Genomic DNA, 25,036 nt, shown 5'->3' with positions numbered 1-25,036 from the left:
TTTTTTGGAGATGAAGTCTTGCTCTATTGCCCAGGTTGGAGTACAATAGTGCGATCTTGGCTCACTGCGACCTCCGCCTCCCGGGTTCAAGCAATTCTCCTGCCTCAGGCTCCTAAGTAGCTGGAATTACAGGCATGCACTACCACGACCACCTAATTTTTGTATTTTTAGTAGAGATGGGGTTTCACCACGTTGGTCAGACTGGTCTTGAACTCCTGACCTCAGCTGATTCACCTGCCTCAGCCTCCCAAAGTTCTGGGATTACTGGCGTGAGCCACCACGCCCAGCCACACATACATTATTTAAAGCTCCTCCATTTCCATAGAAGGCTGTGATATGCAGCTAGGATTTAGAAGCACTATGATAAATGAATTCATATTAATGGGTGCTAATACTTTACCTACTATTGGAGATGTTTTTATTTTGACCGTGATTGTATAAGCATAATGCCTTGTTCATTTATTTACTCAATCACTAAATAAATACTTCTTGAGCATCCACTATGTGTCTTGCATTGCAGGTAAAAAGATTAAAAGACAGGTCCCTCTAGAACCCCCACAGTTGTATGTAATACTGTATATATGGTGTGTGAGCACATTTGCATTCATTTTTCTAAGGAAGGAGTCCACAACTTTCTTGACCTCCTCAGTGAGGAACAGTGACTACCCACAAAAGGCTAAGAACCCCAGCTCTGGAGGAATTGCGCATTCTCCTTCCCTGTGGTTAGCAGTAGAATTCAGAAGTGGTGTACTCTGCCATTTACACTGCAAAGACTGAGGGTAATTCCAAATGTCAGCTGAAATTATTATTACACTTGCCTTCTTTAGACTTCTTGTTCATTTATAACACAGGGCTAGCATTGTGCTCCTTTTAGAGTTTTTCCATATGAATAAGTCTATTTCCCGTTGTCATTTATTCCTTTTTCTGAATTTCCTGCTTTTCTCTTGGACCATATAATGAGATCACATTTAAACCTATAATTCATTGAAATAATAAGGGCTCTGTGTTTCACCAAAATAAACAAAGCAGTAAAGATTTGAAACAGTAGGTCTACTAGGTAAACTAAGTTTAATCCTGGGCTCAAGAAATCCTACCACCTCGGCCTCCCTAGTAGCTGGGACTACAGGCACACACCACCATGCCTGGCTAATTTTTTTTTTTTTTTTTTTAAGTAGAGACAAAGTCTCGCCATGTTGCCTATGCTGGTGTTGAACTCCTGGACTCAAGAGATCCTCCCACTCAGGCCTCCCAAGTGTTGGGATTACAGGCATGAACCACCACACTTGGCCTTCCAATCTATTCTTACAGGGCTCTTCCAACAAATCACAAAGACATGTACCAACATAGCTTTTTTTATACCAAAACAATTATGGTCACTGTTGGTCCTTGCCTCCCCACCCCTGACCTTTTCTCTCTAGCTCACGTAATCTCGGCTCTAATCGCACTGGAATATTAGTAAGCCTCACAATCCATCATAAAGATTCCTTCTGTCTCCCTCGCTGTCATGCTCTTCCATTTGAGGAAAATATTTCTTTCTTCTTGCACTCTCTGCATCGTTCCTTCTGCCTGCAGAATATCTGCTTATTCTGTCTTATTTCTCCAAGCCCAATTAAGTGTCACCTTCTTTGTTGAGCTCCCTTTCCAAATTCTTCCCTCCATGTTACTTCCAGGACTTTGTTGAAATTGGTGAGGTGCCTGTGTCTTCCCTTCTAGACTGTGGACCTGAGGGCAACGTGCCTTATTCATCCAAATGTCTCTTAACACCCAGAACAGAGCTTTGTGAACCGTAGGTCCCTAAAGAGGTATTCATTGAATTCAGTCCAATAAATTTATTCATCTCAAGCCAATGGGGTTAATGGCTTATTGGGTTCTTTCTCTCTGTAGAAAAAAACATTTCAAGTAAAGACTTTAGTTTTCTAGGGACGGGGGAGGGATGGCATTGGAAGTTATAACTGATGTAAATGATGAGTTGATGGGTGCCGACGAATTGATGGGTGCAGCACACCAACATGGCACATGTATACATTTGTAACAAACCTGCACGTTGTGCACATGTACCCTAGAACTTAAAGTACAATAAAAAAAGAAAAGAAAAAAAAAAGACTTTAGTTTTCTAGAGCAGTTTTAAGTTCCCAATAAAATTAAGAGGAAAATTGCAGAAATATGTCACCTATTAATATCTTCTGCCCACCCCCACCCCACTGACAATAAATTGCCTCCCCCATTACCAACATCTCCCACTACAGTGGTACACTTGTTACAATTGATAGCCTACACTGACAGGTCATCGATGCCCAAAGTCTATAGTTTACCATAAGGTACTCTCTAGATATTGTATATTCTGTGGAACTGGACAAACGTATAATGACAGGTATCCATCATTAAAGTATCATGCAGAATACCTTCATTGCCCTAAAAATCCTCTGAGCTCTCCTTACTCTTTCCACCCTTACCCTAATCCACTTATCTAAACCACTGATCTTTTTACTGTCTCCATAGTTTTGCCTTTTCCAGGATGTCATATAGATGGAATTGTACTGTATGTAGCTTTTTCAAATTGTCTAGTAATATGCATTTACATTTCCTCCATGTCTTTTCATGGTTTAATAGCTCATTTCTTTTTAGCATTGATTAATATTCTATTGTATGAATGTACCAAAGTTTATTTATCCATTCACCTTGGAAGGACATCTTGGTTGCTTCCCAGCTTTGCCAATTATGAATAAAAGCACTATAAACATCTGTGCACTGCTTTTCATGTAAACATAAGTTTTCAGTTCCTTTGAGTAAATATCAAGGAGCACAATTGCTGGATCTGTGGTAAGGGTATGTTTAGTTTTGTAAGAAACTACCAAATTGACAGAGCACGTTGGCTCACACCTGTAATCCCAGCACTTTGGGAGACCGAGGCAGGCGGATCACGAGATCAGGAGTTTGAGACCAGCCTGACCAACATGGTGAATCCCTGTCTCTACTGAAAATACAAAAATTAGCTGGGCATGGTGGTGGGTGCCTGTAATCCCAGCTACTCAGCAGGCTGAGGCAGGAGAATCGTTTGAACCTGGGAGGCGGAGGTTGCAGTGAGCCAAGATTGTACCATTGCACTCCAGCCTGGGGGACAGGGTGAGACTCCGTCTCCAAACTGTCTTCAAAAGTGGCTGTACCATTTTGCATTTCCACCAGCAGTGAATGGGAGTTCCTGTTGTTCATTATTCTTTCTAGTGTTTGGTATTGTCAGTGTTCTGGATTTTAGCCTTCCTAATCAATGCACTGTGGTGTCTCATGGTTGTTTTAGTTTGTGTTTTCTGATGGCATATGATGTGGTACATCTTTTCATGGGCTATAGTAGTCATCTGCAAATTTTCTTTGTGAGCCATCTATAAAGAGCTTTAGCCCATTTAAAAATCATTGTTTGTTTTCTTACTGTTGAGTTTTAGGAGTTATTTCCATATTTTGGCAATAGTCTTTTATTAGTCATGTCTTTTGCAAGTATTTTCTTCCAGGTTGGGGCTTATCTTGTTATTCTTTTGGCAGTGTCCTTCACAGAGAAGTTTTTGATTTTAATGAAATCTAGGTTATCCATTTTTTCTTCCATGGATTATTATTTCAGTATCTAAAAGTCATCACCAGACCCGAGGTCATCTAAATTTTGCTCCTATTATCTCCTGGAATTCTTTCTTTTTTTCTTTTACTTTTAATTGCATGTATTTTAATGTTGAATTTACTCCCGTGACATAAATTTTTGTTTCTTCAGTTTCTTCTGGGATATCTTTTTCTTCTGGGCAACTTCCTCTTCTGGTTTAGGAACATTTTGTTCCTTTTCAGTAAGGATCATCTCAGTGTGGCAGGGAGAGCTCATGTATGGGTTAATCCGACCATGAGCTCTGTAGGTCCAACAGCGCATCTTAGGTGCTTTATTCATGTGGATACACTCAATGACCAGAGAATCTACATCGAAATCCATAAGTTCAGCATTACTCTCTGCATTTTTAAGCATGTGCAGCAAAAATTCAGCACTCTTTTTGGGCCACCGACCTTGTGTCCAGCCCCACTGCTTGGCTTAGGCACACCTGCCAACTCCACCATTGTAACATCAGAATGGTACACACTGTTTCTGTAAAGTGACATCTTTCGAATACTTTGTGGCTTTTCATATATGCATACCTTGATGGCCTGGGCAGTTTCACGAGTGTTCTTAAAGTGAACACTAAGACTTGAACCTCTTGATTTGTATGATTTTGTGGGGCTCTCTGAATCAAGTGAATAGCGAACCATTTTCACAGATTAGCTCAGGCCACTTAAGGAAAGAGCATCTCCTGGAATTCTTATGTAATTTTGGAATTCACTCTGTCTCATCCAGGCTGGATTGCAGTGACATAATCACGGCTCACTGCAGCCTGGACCTCCTAGGCTCGAGTGATCCTTCCACTTCAGTCTCCTGAGTAGCTGGGACTACAGGCACATGCCACAATGCCTAGGTAACTTTTTGTATTTTTTTTTAGAGATGAGGTTTCACCATGTTGCCTAGGCTGGTCTTGAACCCCCAGACTCAAGTGATTCTCCCACCCCAGCCTCCCAAAGTGCTGGGATTATAGATACGAGCCGCCTCGCCTGGCCTAATTTTAGGTTTTACATTTAGGTCTGTGATCAGTTTTGAGTCAATTTTGTAAAAGGTATAAGGTCTGTGTCTAGGTTTATTTTTTTGCATGTAGATGTCCAGCTGTTTCAGCACCATTTGGTGAAACAACTACCTTTCTTTATTGTATTGCTTTTACTCTTTGTCATATCAGTTGATTATATTTATGTGGGTCTATTTCTTGGCTGTCTATTCTGTTGCATTGACTTATTTGTCTATTATTCTGCCAATATCACACTATCTTGATTACTGTAGCTTTATAGTAAGTCTTAAAGTTGAGTAGTGTCAGTTGCCCAGCTTAGTTCTTCTCCACTGTCTTGTTGACTATTCTGTGTCTTTTGCCTCTCCATATAAACTGTAGAATCAGTTTGTTGATATCTACAAGATAAGTTTCTGGTATTTTGATAGGGACTATATTGAATCTATAGATCAAGTTTTAAAGAACTGATAACAATTTTAAGTCTTCTTAACCATGAACATAGAATACCTCTCCATTTATTTATTTATTTTTATAATTTTTATTTTGCTCTTACCCTCACCATATGAAGATCTCCATTTCTTTAGTTCTTTGATGTTTTTCATCACAATTTTGTAGATTTTTTCATATCGCTCTTGTATCATATTTTGTTAGATTTGTACCTAAGTATTTAATTTTGGGGGGTGCTAATGTAAATGGTATTGTATTTTTAATTTCAAATTCTATTGTTCATTGCTAGTTTATAGAAAAATGATCAACTTTTGTACATTAGCCTATATCCTGAAATCTTGCTATAATTGCTTCTTAGTTTCAAAGCTATTTTTGTCTATTCTTTCAGATTTTATACATAGATAGTCATGTCATCTGAAAACAGACTGTTTTATTTCTTCCTTCCCAATCAGCATTCTTTTTATTTCCTGTTCTTGTCTTATTGCATTAACTAGAACTTTGGTATAATATTGAAAAGAGGTTGTGGCGCCGGGTAAAGTGGCTCATGCCTGTAATCTCAGCACTTTGGGAGGCCGATGCAGGTGGATTGCTTGAGGCCAGGAGTTTAAGACCAGCCTGGCCAAATGGCAAAAACCTGCCTCTACTAAAAATACAAAAACTAGCTGGGTGTGGTAGCACATGCCTGTAGCCGAAGCTACTCAGGAGGCTGAGGCAGGAGAATCACTTGAACCTGGAGGCAGAGGTCACAGTGAGCCAAGATCACACCACTGCACTCCAGCCTGAGCAACAGAGTGACACCTTAAAAAAAAAAAAAAACGAAGAAGAAGAAAGAAGAAAGAGAAAGAAAGAAAAGAAAAGAAGAGAAGAGAAAAGACAAGTTGTGATAGGAGACATCTTTACCTTGTTCCTGATCTTAGTTGGAAAACTTCTCATTTTTCACCATGAAGTGTGATGTTAGCGATAGGTTTTCTACAGATGCTCTTTATCAAGTTTAGGGAGTTCTTCTCTATTCCTAGTTTACTGAGAGTTTTTATTATGAATAAGTGGTGGATTTTCTCAAATGCTTTTTCTGTATCTATTGGTGCAACTGTGTGATTCTTCTTCTTTAGCCTGCTGATGTGGTTGATTACATTAATTGATTTGAAAATGTTGAGCTATACTTGCATACTTTGGATAAATCCTACTTGACCATGATGTATAATTCTTTTTTTATGTTGCTAGATTCTATTCACTAATATGTCGTTGAGGACATTTACATCCATCTTTATGAAAGTTATTGGTCTATAGTTTTCTTTTCTTGTAATGTCTTTGTCTTGTTTTGTATTAGGGTGATTCTGGCTGATAAAATGAGTTAGGAAGTTCCCTACACTTCTATCTTCTGAAAGAGATTATTTGAAAACTGTCATTTTTTTCTTGAATGTTTGGTAAAATTTACCAGTGAATACATCTGGGCCTCATATTTCCATTTTAGAAGGTTATTAATTATTTATTCAATTTCTTTCTTTTTTTTTTTTTGCGGGGGCGGGGGGACAGAGTCTCTCACTCTGTCACCCAGGCTGGAGTGCAATAATGCAATGACGCGATCTCGGCTCACTGCAACCTCCACCTCCCAGGTTCAAGCAATTCTCTTGCCCCAGCTTCCCCAGTAGCTGGGATTACAGGTGCCTGCCATCACACCAGGCTAATTTTTTGTATTTTTAGTAGAGACGGGGTTTCGCCATGTTGGCCAGGCTGTTCTCGAACTCCTGACCTCAGGTGATCCACCTGCCTCAGCCTCTCAAAGTGCTGGGATAACAGGCATGAGCCACCACACCCAGCCTTTTCAATTTCTTTAATAGACATAAACGTATTCAGATTATCTATTTCTCCTTGTGTGTGTTTCAGTAGATTGTGTCTTTTAAGGAATTGGTCCATTTCAAATATGTTATCAAGTTGTGAAAATAGAGTTGTTTAAAGTATTTCTTCATTATTCTTCTAATGTTCATGGGATCTGTAGTGAAGTACCATTTTTCATTTCTGATATTAAGTAATTTGTGCCCCTCTGTTTTCTTCTAGCCTGGCTAGAGGCTTATCACTTTTATTAATCTTTTCTAAGAACTAGCTTTTGGTTTCATTGGATTTTCTCTATTGATTTTTTGTTTTCTACTTCATTGATTTCTACTCTAATTTTTATTTTTTCTTTTCTTCTGCTTACTTTGGATTTAATTTGCTCTTCTTTTTCTAGCTTCCTAAGATGTAAGCTTATATAACTGATTCTAGATCTTTCTTCTTTTTTAATATATATATATTCAATGCTGTAACTTTTCTTCTGAGAAATTTTTTGCTACATTCCACAAATTTTGATGTTATCTTCCTTTTGTTCAAAGTATTTTTTTAATTTTCTTGAGATTTCTTCTTTTGAACTGTGTGTTATTTATGTTGTTTAATCTCCACATGTTCAGAAATTTTCCAGTTGTCTTTCTGTTATTGATTCATAGTTTAACGCTACTGTGGTCTGAAAGCATGCGTTGTATGATTTCTATTCTTTCACTTTTGTTAAGGTTTGTTTTATGGCCTAGACTGTGGTCTATCTTGGTGAAGTTCCCTTGTGAGCTTGTTAAAAATGTGTATTTTGCTGTTAGATGAAGTAGTCAGTAGAAGTCAATTATATCCAATTAATTAATTGTATTTTAAAGTTCAACTACATTCCTACTGATTTTCTGCTTTCTGGATATGTCCATTTCTGATAGAGGGATGTTGAAATCTTTAACTATAAAGTAGACTCATCTGTTTCTTCTTGCAGCTTTATCAGGTTTTGCCTTGCATATTTTAAGGCTGTGTTGTTGGGTACATAAGGATCATTATGTCTTCTCGGAGAACTGACCTCGTTATCATTATGTAATATCCTTCTTTATCCCTAACAACTTGCTTTGCTTTTTAGTCTGCTCTGTCTAGAATTATAATATATAGCTACTCCTGCTTTCTTTTGGTTAGTGTCTTCATGGTAAATCTTTCACCATTCATTTACTTTTAATCTATGCGTGTCATTATATTTAAAGTGGGTTTCTTATAGACAACATAGAGTTGGGTCTTATTTTTCTATCCACACTGTTAATCTCTGTCTTTTGGTACCATTAATGTTCAAAGTGATTATTCATATAGAGTAACATCGATCATATTTGTTACTGTTTTCTATCTGCTGCCCTTATTCTTTGTTCCTATTTTTGTCTTCTACTCTTTTTCCACCTTTTGTGGTTTTAATTAGCATTTTATATTATTCCATTTTCTCTCTTTTCTTAACATATTAGTTATACTCCCTTTTTTACTTTTTTAGTGGTTGCCCTAGAGTATACAAAATATGTTTACAACTTATCCAAATCCACTTCAAAATAACACTATACCATTTCATGGGTAGTGTGAATACTTTATAATAGCAAAATGATCCTAATTCCTTCCACCTGTCCCTAGTATGATTGCTGCATTCATTTTACTTATATATAAGCCTACATAAGCTTATGCATATGTATATAGATATAAAGATAGATGCATAAGCATACATTGTAGCTATTAGTATTTTGAAAAAACTATTATCTCCTAGGTCAATTAACAATAAAAAATAAAAGTTTTTATTTTACCTTCATTTATTCCTTCTTCAGCGCTCTTCTTTTCTTTATGTAAATCAGAGTTTCTGGCCTATATCATTTTTCTTCTCTCTAAGAAACTACTTTTAACATCTAGTGCAATGCAGGTCTACCAATTTTTCTTTATCTAAGAAATATTTATTTCTCCTTCGCTTTTGAAGGACAATTTCATAAGGTACAGAATTCTTGTTGATGGGAGGCTTTTCTGAACTCTTTAAGTATTTCACTCCAGTCTCTTCTTGCTTGTACGGTTTCTGAGATATCAGATGTAATCCTTCTCTTTGCTCCTCTATAGGTGAGGTGTTCTTTTCCTCTGTCTTCTTTCAGGACTTTTTCTTTATCTTTGGTTTTTGTAATTAGAAAATAATATGGCTAGGCATAGGGTTTTTTGTTTGTTTGTTTGTTTGTTTTGTTTTGTTGTTTTTGTTGTTGTTGTTGTTGGCATTTAGCCTGCTTGATGCTCTCTGAGCTTTTGTGTCTAACAATTTTTTTGGTAAACTTCTCAGTCATTACTATTGTTTCAAATATTTATCCTGTTCCTTTTCTCTTTCTTTTCCTTCTGGTATTCCTATTGCCTGTATGTTATACCTTTTGTAGTTCTCTCACAGTCTGTGAATATTCTGTTCTGTTTTTTCCAGTCTTTGCTATTTTTGTTTTCCAGTTTTGGAAGTTTACATTGAGATCTTCTCAAGCTCAGTGACTGTTCCCTCAGCTGTGCCCAATCTACTAATAAGCTCATCAAAGGCATTCTTAATTTCCATTACAGTGTTTTTGATCTCCAGCATTTATTTTTGATTATTTCTTAGGATCTCCATCTTCCTGCTTACACTGCCTATCTGTTCTGACATGTTGTCCACTGTATCCATTTAGAGCCCTTAGCACATTATTCACAGTTGCTTTAAATTCTTTATCTGATAATTCCCATATCCCTGCCATGTCTGGAACTGATGCTTGCTCTGTGGATACTGTGTTGTTCCCCTTTTGGCATGCGTTATAATTTTTCCTCGATAGCCAGACATGATGTAGTGGATAAGAGAACTCCTGTAAATAGCCCTTATTTATGTAATGGTAAAGTATGGGGGGAAGAGAAATGTACTATATCTTCCTACGATTTGGTCCCTGTCTTTTAGTGAACCTATGCCTCTGGAATGTGAATATTCCAAGTGTTTCTCAGGATGTTTTTTCCCCTTCTTAGGTGAGACAGGATAGCTAGAGTGGGCTGGAATTGGGTATTGTTCTGCTCCCATGTAGAAAGCTAGAGCTAGATGGAGTTGAGCACTTTCCTTCCCTACAGTCAGTTAGGCTCTGATAAAACCTCAGTAGTTTAGGTTCTGGTTAACTAGTTTCTCCTAATGACAGATTTTATTAAGAAGAACAGAGTGCTCTGGTATATTTCAAAAAGGTTCCTTTTCCCCATCTTCCTACCAGAAGCCCATGGGAATTTTTCTCTGCTATATACTGTGAGAAGCCGGTTGAGCTACTGGAAGTAAAATTCACAAAAGCATGGCACCCCATAACCAATGTAACTAGATCACTGAGTTTATACTCTCAGATTTGTCCACCCTGAGCCTTTGACAATTCATTAACTGTAGTTTGGATTTTTCTACCCTGCAGAGGTAGCAATGATTCCCTCAAAGGTTTCTGCTCTAGTATGTTGTGAGTCCCTATATCTGCCTGTCTGTCTGTCTCTCCAATTTGGGGGCAGCAGCTTGCTTGCCCTGTGACCTAACTTCTCTCATGGATCTAAGAAGAGTTCTGGAATAACACTGGCAGCTTAACCAAGCCTTGTAGGAGTACAATGCCTTAATACTAGGAGTGTTTCTAGCAATATGAATTCTAGGCATCACTGCTGGTCAGTAAGAGGGGCAAGCATCTACCATCCCTCAGATTTCACCACTAGCTCCCTCCCCAACTTACTAGAAAATGTGTTTACTTGGGATCTTCTTCGGCAGCATACTTTTCAAGGAAGGTTAGAAAGAAAACAATTGCACTAATATAAAATGATTATTTCATGTTTTGTCAATATGTGGTTATGTGGGCAAGGAATTACACACACACTCACATACACTCACAGTTAATCTGTGGTCAACTGTTTGAACTATGTCAAAGTCCCATGAATATATTTCAACTCTCAATATATTCAAAATGCCAATGTATAATTTTAAATGCTGTATACCAGTGGATCCAGCTCATGAAGTGAAAGAAGCTTAGAGTTGGAAGGGACCACAGGTCATTTAGTCCAATCCTGCAGTTCCTAGGTGGGGAAACTAGTACAAAAGCTTAGCATTTGCCCAAGTGCATCCAGCACCCGGGCAGGAACCCAGGTCACATGGCTTCCAATACTTGATAAGAGGACAACCACCAAGCTGCCTAAGTCCAGAGTAAACAATGAGAAAGTCAGATTTAGGAAATTAACCCCCATTACCCTAGGAGCAAAGACTCTGACCTGTTTGGGAAGCTGGAGCTTCGAAGGGTAACCTAAGTTAAAGTGGCTTTCACATGTCAGGTCCTCAGTGCCCAGTTGTAGAGAGAAAGGGAGAGGGTAGAATGAGGGAAAACAGGGACTCATCTAGGAGTAAAAACAAGTAGAGAAAGAAGAGAAAAGGTAGAGAATGGAGGAAGATAATGAGGAAAAAAGAGAGAAGAAGCCAAAAAGGATGAGTAAAATCCAACCTGTTTGGCTTTGCCATAGTTTGTAAGGTCTATTTCACTTATTTATTTATTTATTGCTCAGCAAATATTTGTTGAGACTTACTCTTTGCTGGGCTTCATTTCAGCAGAAAGATTCCTAGGCATAGGCTTAGTAAGGACAACACATGGATACCCTGGAGACTTCGTCTTGCCAAACAGCTGGAAGCCCAAGACAGACCCTTTCTATACACCAAAGCATGAAAAACTTTTTCCCCCACTAAGCATTAGCACCTCTACAAAATGAAGTAGTTTGGGTGGGTGCAGTGGCTCACGCCTGTAATCCCAGCACTTTGGGAGTCTGAGGTGAGTGGATTACTTGAGATCAGGAGGTTGAGACTGGCCTTGCCAACATGGTGAAACCGCATCTCTACTAAAAATACAAAATATTAGCCAGGCATGGTGGTGCATGCCTGCAATCCCAGCTACTTGGGAGGCCGAAACAGGAGAATCACTTGTAGGAAGTAGAGGTTGCAGTGAGCCAAGGTGGTTCCATTGCACTCCAGCCTGGGCAACAGAGTGAGACTTTGTCTCAAAAAAAAAAAAAGAAATGAAGTAGTTTAGCAGCAGAGGGTCACCATACCTCATCCCCTCCTACTACTTCTACCTTCTGCTTTCTCTCCAGGAGAGGCAGCCCCAGGCTTTTGGGCTTGGCAACCTCTGGAGTCCAGGACAACCAAAGCCTTGGTCCAAAGGGGCTAACCATGAAGGCAGTCCAGATTCTAAGCCAGGGATATTGGGCACGTTTCTTTCTCTAGTTAGCCCCAGACCCTCAAACATTCAATGGCATAGACTCTAGATCTTCCTTTTGTCTCCATTCTAGTCTAACATGTCTGGCTCCAACCGATGAGCCAGGATCATCTTCTCACATCACAAAACCTCCCAGCCTTTTAGGAGGAATAAGTGGCTACAACACAGAGGCTAAAGCACTGGCCTCTGCTTTATATGGTCACCATCACAAGACAAGCAATGCAAACACATCCCAGTGTTCAAGAGAAGGAAGGAGATTGGAGTTCCTGCCAAGAAGAAGCCACCATAGAACATATTCCCTAGATATATGTTAACAAATAGCCAACTAGTCCTAAATCTCCCACTGGACTCCTTTGAAGGTCACCTAGAATGTCTACAGTTAGGATGTTGAGATCTTGTTGTTGTTGTTGTTGTTGTTGTTGTTGTTGTTGTTTTATCAATCTGCCTGTAGCAAAATTATTACACATTAACTCAACTTTCTTCTTGGCAAGGCTTCTTATGAGTCAGGCTTCCCCAACTCTCCCCACTCATGATGGGTAAAGAGAAAATGACTAGGACTCAGTTCCCAATCATTTTCAGAATACATGAAGGCAATGTTATGGATTACCCATGAACAAAAGCAAATAAATAAATACAACAAAAACAAACTCACAATCATCATCTGGCAGTTCAGTGTAGAATTCTAGAGCTCCTTAAGAATAGGATATGTATAATATTGTTCCTTGCCCTGTTTAATAACATTTCTAGCCAATGTAAACCTACTCTCCATTCTTCCTAAGGACCTACCTGGACCACAGTCCCACTTCTTCTTGTCTAGTGTCTCCTGGTCTCTGTGACTTTTCCTACCTCCCAGGTCTAAGCATATTTTTGACTGACACACAGTCTAGATTATTAAGAAGGGAATTCTGTCACCTGGAGACAAGTGATCCAGGGCCTTGACTTACAAACTAGTGTTCTCTAGGGCTCCCTCAAATTCTCCTGAGGGTACACCATGGCAACCTTACTAGGAGGAACTCTTTTTTTTTTTTTTTTTTTTTGAGACGAAGTCTCGCTCTGTTGCCCAGGCTAGAGTGCAGTGGCGCAACTTCAGCTCACTGCAAGCTCCGTCTCCCAGGTTCACGCCACTCTCCTGCCTCTGCCTCCCAAGCAGCTGGGACTACAGGTGCCCGCCACCATGCCTGGCTAATTTTTTGTATTTTTAGTAGAGACAGGGCTTCACTATGTCAGCCAGGATGGTCTCGATCACCTGACCTCGTGATCTGCCCACCTCGGCCTCCCTAAGTGCTGGGATTACAGGCTTGAGCTACTGGAGAAACTCTTAAAGTACCCAAAGATTAACTGTAAAGGAGGTCTCAGTTGGCGAGGCACACATCACTGGTACTGATGTCGTCTAAACAGTTTTCACTTTAGTTCCTCCAGTATGAATATGCAGGATCAAATTAATAAACCACTCTTTTTATCACAGACAGAATAGTGTAGTGGTGAAGTCCAACGCCTCCCCAGTCAATCCTAGATCTGCTCATTCTCAGCTGTGACAGAGGGCAAATTTCTTAATCCCTTATGCCTTCATTTTCTCCTCTATGATATGAGGACAATAATAGTACCAACCTTGTGGGATTGTTGTTCATGAGTTAGTACATGAAATGGCTTAGAAAGGTGCCAGGCACAGACGTTCACACAGTAAACACAGCTGTCACCATTATTCCTGGGAGGATATTCTTATAAAGAAAAGCAAAATACAAACAATGGTGCTACAAGTGAGATTCAGGTATAGAGGCAAGGAATTGTTTGGAGAATTTAGGACAAAAGGTATTTTGGAGGAAAAGAGTAAAGGTGTGGAGTCTGTCTTTACTTATCCAGAGAGGCTGCCAAGAGGCCTGCTGCCTGGGACTGGCTGACAGGATCCCAGAAGCAGCAGCCACTATTGCAGTTTACCACTTCCAAAATGACTCCACCCCAGGGGTGAGCGAGGTGAAAGGAAGAGAGGGGTTTTGTTTTCTTCATCTGCACTTAATGCTTCTTCTTCCACCAAGAGGGGAAACTATGAACAGGGTGTTTTGGCCTTTGAACCACCTTGACAGCTTGAATTCCTTTACTCTTCCAGGAAATTGTGAACAAAAAAGAATTGTTGTGCTGACACTCTTTTTGCTTCTGTTTTCCTTATTGAATGGCTACTACTTTTAAAGAAAAGTGTCTCTTGACTATCTAAAATGTATTTCAGACTCCTTTGATATATGTCTAACTAGCATGAGGTGAAACAAACAGAAAAGTTGATAAAGGCGTGAAAGCTTACCTAAGCTTTAGGTGACTCCTACATCACCTAAGTAAGCTTTTGCTGACTTCTAAGGACAGGCATGCCATAGAATATAAACAATTGGTCAAAGTTATTTAAAATCATTGTTAGACAAAGGAAAGATGGAGGGAGGAAGAAGACACAAAAGGGAAGACCATAGGAAGAGAAAGAAAAAGTCTGTAGCCAGAGATTACTTTATGGGTATGTAACCAGTGCAGCCACAGAGGGCCTGGTACTCAGATGGGACCCGGTGCTTAAGGCATACTATTCTGTGGTCCCCATCTGGAAATTCTCACTTTATCTTTTAATTGTTTTTGTAAAGGAAGTCTGATACAAGAGTGTAGCCTCTGCTCAGACAGCTCTGCTTCCCAGGCTCCCTGGAACAAATTCTCAGCCACCTGCTCGCCCTACCCAAGAACAAGCTTTTTTCCTGCATCATTGCACCACCAGTCAGTACTCATCATGGTCACTTCTTTAACATTAAGATGAACTCTGTCAGTTTCTTGGTGGTCAGCCTCTACAGCAAATGGGGGCACAAATGATCAGACCTAATGAGCAAGTTGTTGTCTAGGTGGCCCATCCATCCCTCTAGCTCTGATGTCAGTCCATTGCACATGTATTTAATTTCAGTCCATCCTTCGTTCGCTAATTATGGAAGACAACTTAGCTCCTATGGGAGACAAAAATCTCTGCAGTGACTTGAGACAAGTGGAAATTTGTTGGAGAGCTTAGGTAGAATGTATTTTTATTCTTTTTTTCCATTTTCTTTTCTCTTTTCATCTTTTTTCTTTCTTTCTTTCTTTTTCCTTTTTTTCCTTTGTATTTTTATCTTAACATGCCTAGACAGAGAAGAACACTGGATTGTGCATAATGAGCTTTCTTTGACTCTCTTTTCCAGAGTGGAAATAGGATTCTGTGCTCCATCATCCTGAGCCATCACCAGGGGCCGTCCATAATCAACTATGATGATGAGAGTGGGAAGACATGTGTACATATCGCAGCAGCAGCGGGCTTCACGGATATTATTCATGAGCTGGCAAGAGTCCCTGAGTGTAACCTGCAGGCTCTGGATGTGGATGACAGGTATCCATGGCAACCAGAAAGTGCTAGGAACACCTAGTCATTTCCCCCTAACTGAATCTTAAAATAAAGAAGATGTTTAAGGAGGTGTCCTATACAGCTATATCCTTATTGCCAGTAATACACATGTGCTTGTGACAATAAAAATTGCTCTATTTTAGTGAGAGGAGGAAAAATTATTGTTATGGAGAGGAAAACTGTGACTGTACAGTATTGTCAGATTTTCCACTTTTTGCTAAATGTTCTCTGTGCTCTCAGAAGACGTTCCATATTTCAGCTTCCTGCTATGTGCCCTTTTTGTTCCTAAAGGTAGGTTTTGAGATTTTTGTTTTCTTCATTCTTGGATCATGTTAGAAAGTCCACCAGTTCTTTTATCCAGAGAAGAACATAATAAAGACTGTATTCTGGACTATTGGGCTCTTAGAACTACAAGGAACTTTTTCAGGCTGTTGTTGTTTTCGATCATCAAAGATGTATTGTCTGAAAACGGAAGCTGGGTACAAAAAGGTAAAAGACTTCTGTCAGAGCTAGTTAGATACTAAATGAAGATTTGTACACCTGTCTTTCAAACTTACAGCTTTTCACGTATAATGCCCTGCTTATCTAAACTGTTTTGGTTAGGCACTGAATCAATGGAAATGTAAGAAAAATATAACAACAAACAAGCCTATCAAAAATAAGTAGACTCGAGCACTCTGGTTTCTTTATCCTCTTGTACTGAAGTGCAAAATTAGCCCCCTACTTATAATTATTTTATTTATTTTTTTGAGATAGAGTCTCGCTTTCATGCCCAGGCTGGAGTACAGTGGTGCAAACTCAGCCCACTGCAACCTCCACCTCCCGGGTCCAAGTGATTCCCTTGCCTCAACCTCCTAAGTAGCTGGAACTACAGGCTTCTGCCACCACACCCAGCTTACTTTTGTATTTTTAGTAGAGACAGGGTTTCACTATGTTGGCCAGGCTGGTCTTGAACTCCTGACCTCAGGTAATCCGCCCGCCTCAGCCTCTCAAAGTGCTGGGATTACAGGCATGAACCACCATGCCCAGCCTACTTATCATAATTTTAGATGCCCCAAGAAAGCTCCTACTCCCAGATATGTGAAATTCTTTTTTTTTCTTTTTAAAATTGCTTTATAAAATATGGAATACTTCACAAATTTGTGTGTCATCCTTATGCGGGGGGCATGCTAATCTTCTCTATTAATACCTGAAATTCTTTTAACCCAGGGAAAAAAATGGGGGGCTCTACATAGGTCTCAGAAGTTGGAGATAGTTAAATGACTTTAAGTAAAATTAAAGTATAAATCATTGAAAGTAGACATTTTTCGGCCAGGTGCGGTGGCTCATGCTTATAATCCCAGCACTCTGAGAGGCCAAGGTGGGTGAATCACTTGAGGTCAGGAGTTTGAGACCAGCCTGGCCAACATGGCGAAATCCGTCTTTACTGAAAATACAAAAATTAGCCAGGTGTGGTGGGGGACACCTATAATCCCAGCTAGTCAGGAGGCTGAGGCAGGAGAATCCCTTGAAGCTAAGAGGCGGAGGTTGCAGTGAGCCAAGATCACGCCATTACACTCCAACCTGGGTTACTAAGCAAGCAAGACTCTGTCTAAAAAAAAAAAGAAAGAAAAAAGAAAAGAAAAGAAAAAGAAAAGAAAAAAGTAGGTGTTTTCCTAAGAGCAGGTGTTGATCATAAGCAAGTAAGAAAGTAGAAGGACATAAGCTACATGAGGAAACAAGTGAATTAACCTTTTTTTTAAAAAAAAAAAAAAAAAAAAGAACAAATTTCAGAAAGGCTGAGGGAAAGTTCATCTACTTCAAAACACTCCTAGAACCAGCTTTGAATAGAATAGTTCCCATTTTGCAATACCACCCACTTAGCAAAGAAAATCCAGTTCTCTAGGCCTCAGGGTGGAAAGTAAAACTAACGGGAGAAAAGAAAGTACAAAAGATAAGGAGAGTTCAAACGGAAGTAAAATACCCAGAAGAGTCCTTTCCGCTCCAGTGCTCAACTCAAAGGCCTCATGTACTGATCAAATCCTAGCCTCCATTTTCTTTCCATGTTTTCTGCAGCTAAGCATGCAATTCTGCCTTCATGCTGAAGCTATAAGCTTCTGTTAATAGTTTAATTTTTCAGGGCCAGGCACGGTGGCTCACGTCTGTAATTCCAGCACTTTGAGAGGCTGAGACGGGTGGATCACGAGGTCAGGAGCTCAAGACCAACCTGGCCAACATGGTGAAACCCTGTCTCTACTACAAATACAAAAATTAGCTGGGCTTGGTGGTGCACGCCTGTAATCCCAGCTACTCCGGAGGCTGAGGCAGGAGAATTGCTTGAACCTGAGAGACAGAGGTTGCAGTGAGCCAAGATTGTGCCACTGCACTCTAGCCTGGATGACAGAGCGAGACTCCTTCTCAAAAAAAAGGTTAAAAAAAAAAAAAGTTGAATTTTCAAAGTTTGCATAGGTTTATATGCTTTTTTTTTTTCTTGAGACAGAGTCTCGCTCTGTCACCCAGGCTGGAGTGCAGTGGCCAGATCTCGGCTCACTACAAGCTCTGCCTCCCAGGTTCACGCCATTCTCCTGCCTCAGCCTCCCAAGTAGCTGGGACTACAGGCACCCGCCACCTCGCCAGGCTAGTTTTTTTTTATATTTTTGTAGTAGAGACGGGGTTTCACCATGTTAGCCAGGATGGTCTCGATCTCCTGACCTCGTGATCCGCCCGTCTCGGCCTCCCAAAGTGCTGGGATTACAGGCTTGAGCCACCGCGCCTGGCCTATATGCTTTAAGCATTCACAATAATTGTGATTTCCCTTTCCTTCTTCTCTTTCTTAGTGTAAGTTTTTCCTACTGAAAGTTTTTGTGGAAAGGAAAGAAAAGTAAGATAGTAATAAAAAGAAGTAGAAGGAAAATATGAAGAACTAGGCCTCCCAGATAGTAAAACACATCATTAAGTCTATGGTATTTAAAACATTGTAGTACTTACCTAAGATATGACACAGAACTCGTAGCCCAGAAGCAGCATATGCAGCTTAAGTGTCTCAAATTTCATCAGTCTATGAGGTCACAGTTCCCTTTAACATGCAATTTACTTATCTTCAGAGAGGAAAGTCTGTTACCAAGTTCTGCTCTCTGTGTATTTCTGGGAATTCTCTGGGGAATGTTTACATGTTTCATTAATCATTCCTCAGTCACTGACAGCTCAACCAATGCTGCATCCTTGGACCCATCATCTCCTGCCATTCAGCAGCCGCCACATCCACCCACTGCTTGTCTCTGCTGAATTCCTTCTGAATCACAGGCCCTGCCCTTTAGCCCCCTGCTGTGATAACTGAGGCAGATTGACTGTGTTTGCAGGACATCCTGAAGCTTAGAGATAAGAAAGGAGCTAAAGTTTAGACAACTTGAAATTAGGTACCACAGACTGGCCCCAAGGACATGGGTATTTTAGAGATTATCTATATGCTCCCCTCATTACTCAGCAAAACCCTGTTCTTCTGGATCGCTTCCATATTGATGGTCAGAGGAATTTAAACAGTCGGTCTTAGTAATTGTCATGAAGGAGTATTTCACACAGCTTCTGAGTGAATCATCACATGTTGGTAAGCCTGACTGGATCAACATTCAGTCCTCCATCTACTGAATTTATTGGCAATAGTCTTTCTAAATGGAAGGACATAATCTGCTGGGGATCCATCTTGTTTCAGAATAAGTGTCGCCTGGAGACCTCTCTCACATAGAATGGAACTAATCATATCTGCCACGTTCAAATATGCAGTGTGATTGATCACTGTGTTGAAAAATATATGGCCCTGTTAGGTGTTATAAAATTGCTACTACTAGCATAACAGACAAAGGTGTTTAATTGACAGAAGATACAATCCGTACCTGGGAATTCTGGGGTCACACAATATATATACATATATGCTCTCCAAATACTCATGTCCAACCCCCTTCACAGATATACCCAACCCAGCCCTTCTCTGTCCAGCTCCCAGGCTGCCTCCAGGCCTGAGAGACCACTGGCCCTCTCAGGAGTGCCCTTCTGCCCAGGGTTCAGGCCTGAGGAGAGGTCTTCCATGACTTCCTTTCCCCCAGGACTGCCCATTTCCTGAGTGACTTACCGGAGGGATAGTCATTCTTTGTACAGAAGACCCCATTCATAGGAATGTGGGCCAGGCACAGTTGCTCACACCTGTAATCCCAGCACTTTGGGAGGCTGAGGTGGATAAATTACTTGAACCCAGGGGTTCAAGCCCAGCCTTGGCAACATGGCGAAATCCCATCTCTACAAAAAATACGAACATTAGTCAGACTTAGTGGTACATGCCTGTAGTCCCAGCTACTCAGGAGGCTGACATGGGAGGATCGCTTGAGCCTGGGAGGTGAAGGTTGCAGTGAACTGTGATTATACCACTGCACTCCAGCCTGGGTGACAGAGTGAGACCCTATCTCAGAAAAGGAATGTCAACTTGCCCTTTGCCCTTTGCCTCTCCCTACATCCCCAGAAAAAAATCAGAACATAGTTTTGTGACATCAGTACTTAATCCAAAATATAGTGTATTCAATATTTTATTTTTGGAGACAGAGTCTCACTCTGTCATCCAGGCTGGAATGCAGTGGCATGATCTCAGCTCACTGCAATCCCCACCTCCCTGGTTCAAGCGATTCTCCTGCCTCAGCCTCCCAAGTAGCTGGGACTACAGGTGTGCGCCACCATGCCTGGCTAATTTTGGGTTTCGGGTTTTTTTTTTTAGTAGATTAGGGGTTTCACCATGTTGGCAGACTGGTCTTGAAGTCCTGACCTCAAGTGATCCACCCGCCTCGGCCTCCCAAAGTGCTGGGATTATAGGTGTTAGCCACCATGCCTGGCCTAGTTTATTCAATCTTGAATACAACTATGGGTAGAATCAAACGTCCAGTGCCATTTCACAGTATTTTCCTGGATGACCTGATGGCCAGGGCTAATTGTCTTTAGGCCACCTCCAAGCTCTCAACTCTGATCTCCTGCTGGCAACTGCCTAAACAACTACAAGTCCACAGCTTCCAAAAATAATAATGCATAGGCACATTAAAAGCAGCTATAAATCTACACTTAAGAAAGAAACATTTTTTTTTAGAGTCATGATAATCTCAGAGATGCAACTCTATCTCCCAGCAAGTTGACTTTTTATATGCTTCAGCTAAGCTTCAGCTTGTCAAACTTCTGTTTTAGATCAAAGTATTTGCGGCACATTAGGCACACTTAAAAACTCACTGGGACAGGTTACCAAAACACAGGCAGAGTCCTTCATCCAAGACAAATCCAAGCCTTAACCTGCTAGAAAACAGTAGGTGCTCTTTAAATGAATAGTTGAAATTCTTATTTCTACTCACAGAGTTTAAAAAAAAAAATCTGGGTCTAATACTACCCAGAATTATTTTGTATTTGGTACAATAAAGAAAGCAGTCTCACGAAAGTATCTATTTATTAAACTGTCTTATTGAGAGCCTCTATATGTGCCAGGCACCATGCTGGGTGCCAGAACCACACAGTGAGTGAAAGGCTCCCATTCCCCTCCCACATGGAGTGTACAATCTAACACTGGCCGGATGCGGTGGCTCACGCCTGTAATCCCAGCATTTTGGGAGGCCGAGGCAGGTGGATCACGAGGTCAGTAGATTGAGACCAGCCTGGCCAACATGGTGAAACCTCATCTCTACTAAAAATACAAAAATTAACCGGCCATGGTAGCATGTGCCTTTAGTTCCAGCAACTCGGGAGGCTGAGGCAGAAGAATCGCTTGAACCAGGGGGGCGGAGGTTGCAGTGAGCCGAGATGGGGTCACCGCGCTCCAACCTGGCGACAGAGCAAGACTCCATCTCCAAAAAAAAAAAAAGTGGCGGAACACTTACTATGTCAATTATTTATGTTATTTTACAACTCAGAGTTTTAAAAGTTATAATGATTTTTATCTATAATTTAACCTAACTTCTATTTTTGAGTTATCTCACTAGATTAGTAGGAAACCTAACCTCATCTTTTAAAGACCCCCACCCCGCTTCCCTTATTGTGTGTGCCTTGGTTCTGGAATTTTATACAACGGGTGTATAGGAATAGAGATGGATGGTGGCCCCTCCGTCTTCTGTCCTTATCCCTTCAGGTCGGATGATATTCAGCTGTGTCCATGTTGTGCTTGGGCATGGGCGCCATCTTGGCCTGCCTGTAGTCCCATTGCCTAGACACACCACAGACATTCTGCATCCCTCGCTCCTAGTATCTCTGCCAGTGAAGCAAGGTTCTTGACCCCTTTGCTCCTGAGTCCAGTGGTCCTTTATGCTCTTGTCACACCACCTTTTTTTTTTTTTTTATTTTGAGACGGAGTCTCCCTCCGTCGCCCAGGCTGGAGTAGCACTTGCCTCGCTGCAGCCTTCGCCTCCCGGGTTCTCCTGCTTCAGCCTCCCGAGTAGCTGGGATTACAGGCAGGCACCACCAAGTCTGCTAATTTTTTGTATTTTTAGTAGAGACAGGATTTCACCGTGTTAGCCAGGATGGTCTCAATCTCCTGACCTCGTGATCCGCCCGCCTCCGCCTCCCAAAGTGGTGGGATTACAGGTGTGAGTCACCGTGCCCAGCTGTCACACCACCTTGACCACTGAAGGGGGACCCCCTTTCCAGTGCTGGGAAAGCCATTTCCATTCAGATATTTAGTTAAATATTTTGCCTTTGCTCTGAAGTTGCTCTGAGTCCCAAGCTTGGCTTTTGAAAGCAAAAACACATTTCCCTCCCTGACTTCCCAATATCCCTCCACTGAGGTTGAGCACAAGGTCAATCATCCCCTCAAATAGGGGAAAGAGGCGAGGTAGAAAATATGTATAGACATCAAGATCTTAAAATATAATCCCACCACATTAGGAAATGGTGTTTTTTTGTTTTGTATTTGTTTTGTCTTTGTTTTGTTTTTTGTTTTCAGGCTTAATTCACTTTATTTTTCTTGTATAAAAACCCTATGTTGTCGCCTGCACGGAGACTCTGGTGTGGGTCTTGACAAGGTGGTCAGTGAATTCCTGATAGGGAGACTTGGTAAATACAGTCTCCTTCCAGAGGTCAGGGGTCAGGTAGCTGTAGGTCTTAGAGATGTCGTCAAAGGTGGCCTTGGCAAAGTTGCCCAGGGTGGCAGTGCAGCCCTGGGCTGAGGTGTAGCAGTCATCGATACCAGGCATCATGAACAGCTTCTTGGGCACAGGCGCTGAGACGATGCCAGTGCCCCTGGGTGCAGGGATGAGGCGCACCAGCACAGAGCCACAGGGGCCTGTCACCCTGCAAGGGACGGTGTGGGGCTTGCCGATCTTGTTCCCACGGTAACCTCTGCGCACGGGGACAATGGAGAGTTTGGCCAGGATGATGGCCCCACAGATGGCGGTGGCCACCTCCTTGGAGCACTTAACACCCAGGCCGACATGGCCATTGTAGTCCCCCAAAGCAACACACTCCTTGAACCTGGTGCGCTGGCCAGCACGGGTCTGCTTCTGCACCGGCATAATCTTCAAAACCTCCTCTTTGAGAGAAGCCCACAAGAAAAAGTCAATGATCTCAGATTCCTTAAAGGGCAGGGAGAAGAGGTAGATCTCCTCCAGGGACTTGATGTTCATGTCCTTGACCAAGCGGCCCAGCTTGGTGACCGGCATCCACTTCTTACCCTCGGCCTTGCCTCCGCGAACTCCGCGGCCTCGACCCCGGCCCCGCAGGGTCGCCGCCCGGCCCCAGATGCCACTACCGAAACCTCCGCGGAAGCCACCGCCGTTCCCCATCCCAGGGCCCCCAGGGCCCCCAGGGCCTCCGGGCAGGGCCGCTGCACCGGCGTCATCCGCCATTTGGTGTTTTCTCGGAGAAGCAGCAGAAGTGGTGTTAAAAGGGCTGGGCGCGGTGGCTCACGCCTGTAATTTCAGCACTTTGGGAGGCTGAGGAGGGCGGATCATGAGGTCGGAGATCGAAACCATCCTGGCCAACATGGTGAAACCCTGTCTCTACTAAAAATACAAAAAAAAAAAAAATTAGCCGGGCGTGGCAGCGGGCGCCTGTAGTCCCAGCTACTCGGGGGGCTGAGGCGGGAGAATGGCGGGAACCCAGGAGGCGGAGCTTGCAGTGAGCCGAGATCGCACCACTGCACTCCAGCCTGGGCGACAGAGCGAGATTCCGTCTCAAAAAAAAAAGAAAGAAAGAAAGAAAAGAAAAGAAAAAGAAATGGTGTTGAGAAAAGTTGGCTGTGTAATTACGAAAACAGTCAGATTGGCTCTGACCTCACTGCACATATCAAAATACGCATATAGCCACACACACAGATTTTGTTTGTTTGTTCAGTTTTTGGTTTTTGAGGTAGGGTCTCACTCCATTGCCCAGGCTGGAGTGTGGTGGCAGGATCTCGGCTCACTGAAGCCTCAGCTTCTCTAGACTCAATCAATCCTCCCACCTCACCCTCCCGAGAAGCGAGGACAACAGGCACGTACTCATCACATCCAACTAATTTTTATATTTTTTTTGTAGAGACTGGGTTTTGCCATGTTGCCCAGGCTGGTGTCGAACTCCTGAGCTCAAGCAATCTGCCCACCTCTGCCTCCCAAAGTGCTGGGATTTCAGGCGTGAGCCACAGTGCCCAGCCATGGTTTTTTATTTTTAAACCAAATAAATCTAGAATACTGGTGTTCTTTTTATTTATGTTCAGTAAAATTTACTTTTATGGTGTACATAAAGTGCATGAATTCATGTTACCACCACAAACAGAATTCAGAACAATTCCATCAACTCCAACATCAACTCATGTCCTTCTGTATAGTCAAGCCCTTTCCCATCCCTAAGCCCTGGCAACCACTCATTAGTTATCTGTCTGTATAGTTTTGCCTTTTCCAGAAGGTCATGTAAACGGAAATATATAGTAGCTCATCCTTTGAGACTGATTTATTTGATTTATTTCACTTAGCAGAATGTGTTTGACACTCATCTATGTTGTTGCATATATCAGCAGTCTGTTCTTTTTCATTACTGAGTAGTATTCCAGTACTACTGGAATATTATTGAGTACCTCTTCATGTGCTTATTTACCATCCATATATCTTCTTTGACAAAATGTCTATTCTGATCTTTTGCTAATATTTAAAATTGGTTTATTTTCTTATTGTTCAGTTCTGAAAGTTTTATATACTAATTACTAGTATTAGTAACAGTTTGTTGACTATGTGATTTGCAAATATTTTCTCCCAGTCTGTGGCTTTTCTTTTTATTCTCTTAAGAAAACACTGGTTATACAATTTAATAAAGGTTTAAATACTGGTGAATATTCATCCACCTTTTGGCTAATGAAGGACTTTTATTTTATTTTATTTTATTTTTTTGAGACAGAGTCTTGCTCTGTTGCCAAGGATGGAGTGCTGTGGTGTGATCTCAGCTCACTGCAACCTCTGCCTCCGGGGTTTAAGCAATTCTCGCGCCTCGGCCTCCTGAGTAGCTGGGACTACGGGAATGTGCCATGATGTCTGGCTAATTTTTGTATTTTTAATGGAGATGGT

The 25,036-nt window shown here is 41.5% G+C and overlaps 1 protein-coding gene, 1 long non-coding RNA gene and 2 pseudogenes across 2 annotated transcripts in view; 1 reads left to right on the top strand and 3 right to left on the bottom strand.

Moving 5' to 3' along the window:
• ANKRD55 (ankyrin repeat domain 55) overlaps window positions 1–25,036 on the top strand; it is a 131,170-nt gene that overhangs the window by 87,139 nt on the left and 18,995 nt on the right. The window contains exon 8 of the mRNA XM_017874210.1: window positions 15,313–15,497. Within this exon, the coding sequence (XP_017729699.1) occupies window positions 15,313–15,497 (185 nt within the window). The remainder of the gene's footprint in view (window positions 1–15,312; window positions 15,498–25,036) is intronic.
• Window positions 3,722–4,275, bottom strand: LOC108530993 (60S ribosomal protein L17 pseudogene; annotated as a pseudogene).
• On the bottom strand, window positions 15,143–18,602 carry LOC108530994 (uncharacterized). Its single transcript, XR_001886036.1, has 2 exons — window positions 18,480–18,602; window positions 15,143–15,987 (listed from the first exon to the last, which is right to left on the bottom strand). It is a non-coding gene; the product is annotated as an uncharacterized LOC108530994 (long non-coding RNA).
• On the bottom strand, window positions 22,481–23,347 carry LOC108530954 (40S ribosomal protein S2 pseudogene; annotated as a pseudogene).

Source organism: Rhinopithecus bieti, unplaced genomic scaffold, assembly GCF_001698545.2.
Source record: "Rhinopithecus bieti isolate Rb0 unplaced genomic scaffold, ASM169854v2 scaffold_6513, whole genome shotgun sequence".
In the NCBI taxonomy this organism is placed as follows: domain Eukaryota; kingdom Metazoa; phylum Chordata; class Mammalia; order Primates; family Cercopithecidae; genus Rhinopithecus; species Rhinopithecus bieti.
Note: the sequence above shows the minus strand (reverse complement) of the source record. Positions and strands in the feature narration are given on the sequence as shown.